This window comes from Papaver somniferum, chromosome 10 (assembly GCF_003573695.1).
Source record: "Papaver somniferum cultivar HN1 chromosome 10, ASM357369v1, whole genome shotgun sequence".
Taxonomy (NCBI): Eukaryota; Viridiplantae; Streptophyta; class Magnoliopsida; order Ranunculales; family Papaveraceae; genus Papaver; species Papaver somniferum.
In genome coordinates, this window is record NC_039367.1 from 117,109,658 (window position 1) to 117,120,938 (window position 11,281).

Here is an 11,281-nt window from a genome sequence, read left to right on the forward strand (position 1 = left end):
ATTGTATTAGGTATCAATTAGTATGGATGAGAAAAAAAAAACACCAGCAGATCAATATTACAAAATAATAAATGAAACCCGTCATCATCCAACCCCCATCGTTCCAACATGCTGCACTACTACCAATAACATTGCCACCACTAGATTCAACGGCTACCAAGAAGAAAACCAGAGCCAGCGGAAGTCATTGAATCCTGTATACACCATGAGAAACAGGAACGAAAGGGCTTCATACCACAAGAAAAATAAACCTGCACGGAGATCCAACCATGACAAAAAAAATTTTGCGAAAGACGCCAAGAAAAAAAGGACCTTTTCGAGCAAGAAACTAAGCTCACAGAAGAAAGTTTGCTTCAAACTATATTTGTACAGCCATTGCCCACATAAACACCCAACCATTATATCTACCCTCCTGATTTTATTTGGGAGCATTGAACGAATTTTGTGACTTTACACTCCTAAACCTTAAAAAAAAAATTTTTTTGCAAACTTACAAAAGTTTGCTTCTAACATTTCCACCAAATCCATGGAATATAATCCTGCACCAAAAAAATTGGTGAAGTGGTATCATCAGCGTCACTGTTGTATATAAACTATAAAGGTTTTGCTATTCACTTCTACATGCACTTACCTCGATATTTGTATCGTTGTATGATTGAACAGCAAACCTTCTACGATAAGCCTTAATAATATCGCTGTCTTGCAATAGGTCTAGAGAAACTCCCTTTATCAAACACAGGATGAAGCACAATGCATACACTCCGCAATCACCGGAACTAAACCAATAAAAATAGAAGTGTCAATTTTAGATTACCAATTGCACCATCTAGGATGTTGAACGCCCATCTAACGAGATCTCAAAGAGAAAATTTTTGATGGGGGCGTTTTCTGAAGGGGGCATGGGGACAAATAATATGTTGACATGTGTCAACATATTAATGAATTTTGTTTCCAAAAATACCAGCACCAATTAAGAAAACAAATTTTCTCTCCAAAAATAACCTTCTTTTATATTTTTGGAAACAGAACTCATTAATATGAAGGACATGTGTCAACATATGATTTGTCCCCCATGCCCCCTTCAAAAACGCCCCCATCAAAAAATTTCTCGACCACAAAGAACTAACCTTGAGCTTTGTTTAGGTACCACTTGATCAAAGTCTGCGTAGTCGCAATTCCATTCTCCATTCTCTAGGATTGTCCTCAGAACATCGCAGATAGCGGTGACCACGGATGGGTTCCCTGCTGTCCTGGTGGATCTTTTACGCTTTTGATGATTGTATAGGGAATCGTAGATACAAATCTTCTGTGTCCTCAAGAGGATTCCAATTGCTACCTAATGATTGTCGTTCACCAGCACCAGAGCGTAAACCACATCAACCTCGGACCATGGTTTACCATCGATGTCGTATTTCCCCACCATGTGCAATTTTGTATAATATAATTGTTGTTTTTCTTTGGTCTTGGATCTCAGTGTTTGATCTCTAGCGTGCCGCTATTTTTCAGGATGATGTTTAATAGAACTTGAGAAACCGCACATTACAAACCATCGTTAACATGTACAAAATGCAAGTATGTTTATAGTGCAAATGTGATAAGTTTCATATTTCTCATATAATACTCATAGCGAAGTAACTACCAACTGTGGCCACCGAGTTTTCTTCGTGAATCCAGGGTATTTGCACATCGAGTGCAATACACAATTAACAATCTGCAAGAGGTCTCAAAATAGATAAGCTGACGAGTAAATTCATAAAATATCATGAACATAAACTATAATAAAACAATCTACTTATAGTGTCTGATAACCAGTCCGACTGTGGTTGTGATGTTCCTCCTAATTTCTTAGGACGTGGGTCGTTTGCCTTCTTGGTTTCCTTTGGATCCACATTTTTCCTGCGTATTTTAACGATCATGGGACAATGAATTTCGAGTTAAATACAGTAAATAAGCGATAGACACTTGCCTTGTCCATATGTAAATGTTCAGATTCCTATTACAGTTCTTTGAGATACCTAGATCCTCAATATTTTTCCCAGCATAGTTATTTTTAGATTTTTTTTGGTAAGTGAGGCTTGCATATAGTGATGAGATCCGAGGTCCCGCCTTTACGATTCTACGCCTCTTTAAGTTGGGTAGGTCAGGGGATTCAGATGTTTATACATCCGCACCCACTGGAGAATTAGATATTTCATCTCCTTTATAATCCTCCTCACTAGGCACATCAATGGTTTCGTCTTCATAGGCCATGGGAACACAACTTTAGTGTTTGGATAGAGACCTACATCGGTTTCTTCTTCTTCTTTTTCTTCCATCCCTTTACCATCATCATCTGGAGTACATACTTTCTTTATCGTCTCTTCTGATTTTAAAACTGCTTCAGTATTAATGACTGAGTCCATCTGTGTGGAAGACGCTTCTGCGTTACCCCGATCTCCGTCACACGATGTCTCCCCCGCTGGGGTGTTTTTATCCACATAACTAACGCTGGCTGGAGCCAACTTCTCTCGTAAGAAAATATCAATCATATTTGTTAGATGGGACTCCGTAAGAGTGTATAAAGTATCTGACCCATGTCCTACGCCAACCTCCCGCGTAAATTCCTTGGTCGTTCCTAACCAAGAGGATTCATATACCTTGCTAGATTCTTTTGGAACATCAGACAGTTCCACGGTATCCACCAACACCTCCTTATCATCTACTATGCCAAGAAATCTAAGGGAGTCACCATTGTACAACTCGTACTCATCAAAATCCACTATTATCCCTTGTCTCAAGGATACAAGTTCACTGTATCTCGGTTCTTTGGTGCAGGATACACGTTCCATGGCAGTGCACCACCGACCGCAAGTATGCTTGGACACAACCCGTATACATAAACCCCTAATTGCAGGAATACTTGCCAATGCCCAAGCCTGAAATAGCAGCAATAGTTAGAACTTGAACTGTACAAACTACAAATCGCCCAAGTATACAAGATGAATAAGACCATTTAAACAGAATATGCGAACTTGCTGTCAGAGCGTATGACAGTCCAGAAACCCTGTAATGAGCTATCAAGCCCAACCGACCACTTTTTTTTGGTTCTATGTCATTCTTGACAACACTGGATTTCTTAGTTTTCTTTCCATCCTTCACAACCAGAGCTGATCGAAAGCTGCGGATGGTTTTTCTAAGACTAACATGACCCCATGGGAACTTGTTGAAGTTATTCAAGCTGTCCACCAAATGGAAATATTCTCCCTTTACTACATCTCTCGTCGGGCAGCCCAAAAGCAAAACGTGCACAAAAAAGAGAAGCATAAACTTAGCGTTCTCATCGCCAGTGCAGGTGGTCAAATCTCCTTTCTCGAATCGCGTCCGGAGTTTGCTTACTGTTACCCTTTTTTCCCCAGGGAAATTAGTTTTCTTTCATCCCAAACCTCAATATATTCCCTCCAACCCCAATGTTCATACAAAATGGACCACCATCATCTTGTCTCACAATTTGCCGTGAGATTAGACAATGCAAAATTGTACTGCTGTTACGGGTTCCAGGCATATCCAGGAAGTGGCTAACTGTCGTTGATGCAAATACTGCGTAAGCCTTTTCGCTCAAACGACCGTTGATCGTGGATATAAGATGCATAACTGCGTGATTTGTTGCTTTCGGGTAGTTATCCCGATACTTATGTGGGTGAACAAAATTGTTATACACATGAGATGCTTCAAGTCAGTTTCTTCCAAGGATATGCAACAACTACAATATTTTGAAGGGAGGAGGATTCTTTGACATGGTTATTCTCAAACCATCTAACAATTTCAACACCAACGTAGTTATAAAACGCATATACTAATGAATCTAAAAGACTAAAACTAACTTTTGGTAATATGTTCATCTTACAATCATCTACATTACAATTAGAAATTACTGCATCTCCAAATGGAAAACCTCACCATCTACAAAATTTACCAAGGGGTAGATGGTGGTGTTATTAGGTAATTCATTGTCGGTTTCCTTTGGTAGTATCATAAAGCACTATAAGGAGAACATATACCAACTAACGGATCTTCTCTCTTGAAATCTTATCTTTAAACAATACTCTGCAAGAAAAGACTTTATGAGAACGAATGAAACAAACATACTATGGTTCGGTTCCTGATGTATTACATTCCGACGATTCAACAGATGCAAAAGACGTCTCTAAAGATTCTTTGGAATTGGCATCATCTTGGAGGTCAGTATCTACTGAACCTCCCGCTGTAGTAGCAGACATATTTCCTTAACACCATGGACAAACAATCAATTTACCATCACAACAATTCACTCTCTAAACGATATATAACAAATCAGATTCATAATATCAGTGCGTTTCGAGAAAGAAGAACTACACATACTTAAGTTTGCAAAGAATTCTACATCCACAGATTCTTAATCCCAAAGGTGTCAAAGGACTAAAAATCTGTATTTTAGATATATGGTTTTATAGGGTCAGTATCTGAAAGGAAAAACAGTTTTCTTTTTGAAGATGTTGAACTAAACCATGGTCTTGACAAATTAAATTCAGCGATAAAACCTTAATTACCTGTCCTAATTGTGTCTCCAATTGTAAACTAAACAAATAATTAAGTATAAGGACGATGCGTATGATTTTGCATATCACCAACATGACTATGTAGTAATTTATTATTTTCAGAATTGAAATAACTATTAGAAACCCGTGGAACCACTTTACTGAGTATCAATAAGTTTAATGAAGAAGATTTTACCAGTTATGAAGATTTTACCAGTGCCGAAAGCCCAAAACCCTGGACACAATAAAAGCAAAAGTTAGGAAAACACCCAAATTCATTGAAATCATTTGAGTTACTGTGAAGGTAAGGATTGAATTTAGCTCATGTTTAATGAATTTGATGGCGAAAGCACTAGTGTGGGTATATTTTGCACCAAACGAACAACGGTTTGAAGGCGACGAAGGGAGATACTCGTTGCATATCTCAAGAGAGAGAAATGGTATGGTTTCCGGAGTATACTTTTCCTATTTATATGGCCCATACAAACGCGACATCAGTGCGACTATTTTTGGGATACATCCGGAATTTTCTAATTAGATAGTATCCAGCTCGGGTATATTGGAAAGCTCGTGGTATGTTTGTGTAACTATTTGCAAGTCGTGGTATTGGACATAAATATACCATCAGATGTGCCTTTCAAACATAATTTAACCTCGTATTTATTTCTAATATGCATGGAGATTCTCTCAAGACTCCTCAAAAAGGCTACACAATACAATAAGTTATCAGGGATAAAAGTAAATAATAATGCGTACTATCTCCCACCTTTTCTTCACCGATGACTGTTTTCTGTTCACCAAAGCAGACCTAGGAAAAGCAAAAAATTTATTAGATATATTATCTAAGTTTGGGGAAATAACGGGGCAGATGGTAAACCTGCAGAAATCAAGTATCTATTTCAGCCCTAAAATCCATCTCAAACATGGAAAAATTATTGCAAAAATCCTCAAAGTGTCGTTGATGACTAAAAAGGACAGATACCTCGGAACACCTCTCTTTTTTGATAGAAACAAAAAAGAGAATTTCGAACCGCTTCTTCAAAGATATTATAATACCTTACAAGGCTAGAAAGCAAAGTTATTATCTCAAGCGGGAAGAACTGTTCTAATTCAATCAATTCTCGAAGCTTACCCGACATATCAGATGCAAATGTTAGCTCTTCCTAAAGAGACGTTAGATAAATTAGATAAAATTCAAAGGGATTCTTGGTGGAAAAGAGATAAGTCAAAAGGAAGAGGTGGCTATATAAAGGCGTGGTCGGGCATATGTAAACCAAAATCTCAGGGGGGGTTTGGGAATTAAAAATCCCCATAACTTCAACATAGCTCTTCTAACGAAGCTAGCAAGCAGAGTAATAACAGAAAAAAAATCAATTGTGGGTAAAACTGCTAGAAGCAAAATATCACAAAGGTTCAAACCCTTTCGAACCAACGAGAAACAATGAGCTCTCTTGTATTTGGACTAGCATCCAAAATGGTCTCAATATTATAAGAGGAAATTTTGTCTGGCAAGTGAAAAATGGAGCTAATACAAGGATTTGGGAAGACAATTGGATACCTAATACAGACAGAATAAATAAACCAAACGACAGAGTAGACCTATTGCCGCAAAAAGTACAAGAGCTATTAAGTATTGAAGGGTCATGGGACACTGGGAAACTAGATGAATTCTTCTCGCCAGAAATAAAGGAAATTTTTTTAGCTATTACTCTGAATATGGATAAAAGAGACAGAATCAGATGGAAACATCATAGATCTGGGAATTTCACGGCTAAAAACATTTATAACTACCTCATCGGTCAAAATTCAGATAATGAGGAGATTATTGATTTTCCTTGGAATAAATTGTGGAAGATGCAAGCAATCCCGCGGATTAGACTATTTATTTGGAAACTAGTTCAAAAAGCGCTTCCAACCACTAGAAGATTAGCAGCTCATAACTCTGAAATCTCAGATGAGTGCCCTTTATGTAATATCCAATCGACAGAAACAGAAGATCATCTATTCATAAAGTGCCACTTTGCTAGATCGATTTGGTTTGGTTGCTCTATGGATATCGTTAACTCGCAAATTTACGCAAACTCCATTAGCAAGTGGGTGGAAAGTTGGCTAACAGATCTAAGATTTTCGCAATATTGTGAGCAGATTGCAACAATCCTATGGTTTATTTGGAAATACAGATGTGAAGTGGTGTTTAGGAAAACGTTTCCAAATCCAACTTCTTTGATTCAACAAATCAAGAAGTTCATCCAATCCTCACCAGACAATACCTAGAAAAAAAGAAACTAAGATATTCAATAAAAGAGTTTGTCTAAACATTATTGGAATAGCTTAAACGCGGATTGGATAATATTCACAGATGCGTCTTTCAATAAAGAGAACTTATTCATGGGATATGCTTTCATCCTGTATTCGGTCGACCAAGAAGCTTTTATGCATTTACCCGCGGGTTCAGATTGGGCTTCTTCAACTATGCACGCAGAAGCAAAAGCTTTACTAAAAGCGGTATTTTGGCTAAAAGACAATCTTCTCTCTAGCGTTTTTATTGTTACAGATTGTAAAGTGCTAACGGACTCCATCAACAAAAAAGGATCAGATATTTCTTGGACAACAGAGAATACTATAGAAGAAAATTTATCTTATCTAAGAAATTTACCACAAGCTAAGGTAAGAATTATAAACAAAGTTCACAATGCAGCAACAAACTCGGTACCTAAAGAAACAAGGATCAGAAGACTACAACACACGTCCAGGCATTTGCAACAACAAGTGCAAAAAGAAAGCATTATTTCTAATGTTTTTGATAAAAATGAAATTGTAGACCTTTTGTATTATATTGCTTAGTTAATATAATTAATTTTCCTATCAAAAAAAAAATAGAATCCGATCAAATGGACTTCAATTCATCACTTTCTCATTTAAAAATGTCAAAAAATCTATTCTTTCACAGAGGAAATTGAAAGGGAAAAATGATTAAGCTGGAAAAGAACCTTCCATAGTTATCCTAAAATACTATCTGAAAAATTACAGCACAAACTGATATGAATTAGAAGAGAATAAAAGAAAAGAGTAGAATACTCGAAAATTCTACAACCAATTTGGACAACTGCGTGCAGTTTCGCTGATGTTGGTTACTAAATTATAAATCTGGAAGATGTAACACAATCAAGATGATTAAAGCTTCAAATTTTTTAGGGTGGCAGTAAGCAGAGGAAGCTTGTTGGAAGATCTCTTCTTGTAGTCTTTCTCCAAGGCTGTTGCAGCCAGAGATTGCAGCTCTGTCCCTTCTTTCTCTTCCTTGTTACGTCCTTTTGTCAGCTGCCCAATGGCAGAGCTACTCTGAAGAGCAGAACCAATACAACTAACATAAGCATGGGATAGGGTATCAATAGTCTATACACAACTTCAGGATAGAGAATGAGAAATCTCACCAAGCAGATACCATAAAGTGCTCTGATGTTCTTTCCTCCGGTCAAGTCTATGGTAGACGTATAGTATTTTTTAGCATTTTGAAGATTCTCTAGACCCCCAATTGTGTAAAGTACCTGATGAAAGCATAATAAAACAGCGGGTTAGTTGTTTGGCTCATAAAATAAAATGAGTAGTATTTTGAATAAATAAACATAAAAAATCGGTTGATTGCGAAGGAACTAAACTCACATCGGCATATGCTAGATGGTACAAAGGAACTGTGGGTTGACATAATATCAACTCCTCGTAACAGAAAGCTGCTTGCTTATACCTGATAGAGAACAAACATATGCTCTTAAGTCAGAAGTGAAGGACTATATAGCGTCTAAAGGGTAACAAATTTAGCCATGATTTTTATACTCATGAAATTTCACAGGTATCTCACATTTGTAGTGAAACATAGATTTCAGCAAGTTCTCTCCAGGCATCATGATCTGCCATAAATCTGAGACAGAAACCACTGATCTCAGTAATCCAACCAGGTTTCATATAGAACTAAAAGAGATTACATAAACTAAAAACTACGATACTCTATTGATTCACTTACATTTCCAGATACTTATTCAGTCGGGTGATAGCTTCTGAGATATTCCCTTGTGCTTTCGACATAGCAATTCTCCTCTTGTGAATCACCTACAAAGAGAGGAGTGAATAATAGAATATCAGTTAACAAGTTCTTGAAATTATATCAATGTATAAACAGCTTGTTCTAATGGCAAATATAATGATTTATCTAATAACAATATAATTCTACTTACTTGATCAAGCGGGTTATCCTCTAGAAGGCCTTCATAAATATTATCTGCATCTTCATATGAACCCTTTGCTTCTACCAACATACCTTCTAGCCTGCCTGTGAGTTATTGTAGAAAAAGTAAACGACTCAAGGACTATCACCATCAATCTTGGAAGCAATTTCAGTAACTCTGAAGCCTGAACTTAAATTATTATAATGTATACACACAAACACCAACTGAAACAGAAAAAAAGGCATAAACATGAAGGACTCACCAACTCTCAAGCTTTCAGGGAATTTCTTTTGTAGAACCTTCACACAATCCTACACATAATTTTTCACAGATTACACCAACTTAAATTCAGCAAATTGAGCAATATATGACCAGATAAGTGCTCACACCTAAGATGGCACTGATGACTGATGCCAAATTCATATATGTAACAAAATCAAACGTAAGAATATTTGGAAATGATGATTCTTAAACTGTCAAAATCAGGTAGGAAACTGTGGCTAAGTCTCTGACAGTATCTCGAGAGGTCATTTAAAAAGTTTAGGGGTGGAAAATGATGTGACCTTCAGAGAGAAAGACAAGGTAGTCCGAAAGTTAATTTTTATTTCCCATGAATTGCTATCCTGCTCGTTTACAGAAGGACTGAGCAAATGGTATTAAATTGAGATATTTCTTATCTACCCTTGACAATAGAGAACATGTCAACCCCAATTAATGCAAAGTAATGCACGTTTTAGGAATTGACAACTCTAAAGTTTGTTGCAACTTCAAGTCTTTTAGTCACCCGGAAAGCAGAAATGACAAGTTTACAGTGAAAAGGAAACAATAAACATAAGGGCAGATTCATGATATCAGATGCACAAGAAAAAACTAAAAGGGTAACAACCATTCCGTATGGCCACGTATAGCAGATAGTACACAAGAAAAAACTCATACCATTGCAATATCAGTTCTTTGGCAGTCCATAGCTGCGATTGCCACCTGCTCGTAAAGAGTCCACTCTACATTAAACAACACATCCCCATTGGTCAGACGTTCCAAAAAATTAGGAAAGAACCTAATAAAATGCTAAACTTGCTGAATGTCAAACTGAATTAGAAGGACCAATAACAACAAATTTAACCAAATAAATAAAATGTCTAACTTAATTAAGTTCAAAACCTACTTTAACATTCATTAGAAGCTATGTAAAAGTTGCCTTGATTGGCCATGGTAAAGCAGAAGCTACCTCGAATCATCATACATAACAGTAGTTTTTTATGTCTGAATATGGTGGCGGAACCAAAGGTGGGCACCCCTGGCAGTTGCCCCACCCATTTTCTTCCAAAGATACCCCAGTAAATTTTAAAATTTAGTCCACCAATAGTTGACCAGTGTGACTAGCCATGTACCTAGCAGGAGAGCCTGATTCTTCTGGTGGAAAGTTGACATATGAGTTTCTTTGAAATGCCCAATTGTTTACTATGATGACATATACTACTTCGAGTGTTTGTTTTAATCATGCTTGCTTTTGTGAACTTCTTTTAGTAGAGGTTTAGAGAACATATTAGTTTCTTTTATGTTGCAATTCGAAAGGGAGAGACAAAGGTAAATTTCAGGACTTCAAATATATCGGTGATTTCGAAGTTTATTTTTATCATCCTAATTCTGCCAGTGCCTGAACTACACTTCGGCATTCTATCAATTAGTCATGACTAAATCCATATTCCACTGTCTACAATTTGGCACATTACTTTGATTTCAACTCTCTTAAATTGTCTCCTTCCACCATCCACATTGAACAATGGAGTGTGTGCGTTGAAATTGTACGGCTTAACCTATAAGTAGATGACAACTACAAGTTCACTATTCATAGTTCCAATCTTTTACTTTTAATAATCCAACATTTGAATGTCCTGACACTAACTAACCATACTCGAGTAAAGTGACCATAAATAAAATATCCTACCCAATACCACAATTCCAAAATTTCACATAAAAAAGAAGAAGAAGAGATCGTAATAATCAAATAAAAAGAAGGTTACCTTCTCCACCAAGTTTGGATCGCTTCTTAGAATCATTTAAGATTGATAACCCATGTTTCAAAACCTTATCGGAACGCCTAACCTTAAGTTTTCTAACAAGACAAAGATATTTCCAATCACCACCACCACCATTATCAACTTGACTTTCAAGCCTATTTAACTCCACTTCTTCTGTTGCTCCTACCATCTCTCTCCAAATCGAAATTCAGAAAACCCAAATTCTTGATTGCGAAGAAAGAGAGGATCTAGATGGGAGTGAAAGAATCTTCTATTAATTCTCTCCTTCTCTCTAGAGACGGCTTTGTGATGGATCTCTCTAAGGAAGAAGAAGAAGAAGAAGAAGAAGAAGAAGAAGAAGGGTCGAGATGTGGAATTGACTCGCGGAGTTTTGTTTTAACTTTCTTTTCTTCCAATATTTATTGGGAATGACTATTATGACCTCTGATCCAATATTGTGTTTTTGGTTAGATACGTCACATACCCC

The 11,281-nt window shown here is 36.9% G+C and overlaps 1 protein-coding gene across 1 annotated transcript; it reads right to left on the reverse strand.

Annotated features, from left to right (window-relative positions):
• Window positions 1–7,445: 7,445 nt before the first annotated feature.
• LOC113314957 (ER membrane protein complex subunit 2-A-like) lies at window positions 7,446–11,169 on the reverse strand. Its single transcript, XM_026563278.1, has 9 exons — window positions 10,798–11,169; window positions 9,710–9,774; window positions 9,036–9,084; window positions 8,783–8,877; window positions 8,572–8,657; window positions 8,410–8,469; window positions 8,214–8,295; window positions 7,985–8,098; window positions 7,446–7,892 (listed from the first exon to the last, which is right to left on the reverse strand). The coding sequence occupies exons 1-9, from the start codon at window positions 10,982–10,984 to the stop codon at window positions 7,728–7,730; spliced, it is 903 nt and encodes a 300-aa protein (XP_026419063.1). The 5' UTR covers window positions 10,985–11,169; the 3' UTR covers window positions 7,446–7,727.
• Window positions 11,170–11,281: the final 112 nt, after the last annotated feature.

Coding starts and splice junctions, on each gene's coding strand:
- LOC113314957 (XM_026563278.1), bottom strand. CDS start 10,984: ATGGTAGGAGCAACAGAAGAAGTGGAGTTAAATAGGCTTGAAAGTCAA. Junction 9,775..10,797: donor ATCCAAACTTGGTGGAGAAG/GTAACCTTCTTT, acceptor TGTTTAATGTAG/AGTGGACTCTTTACGAGCAG. Junction 9,085..9,709: donor AAAGAACTGATATTGCAATG/GTATGAGTTTTT, acceptor AATTATGTGTAG/GATTGTGTGAAGGTTCTACA.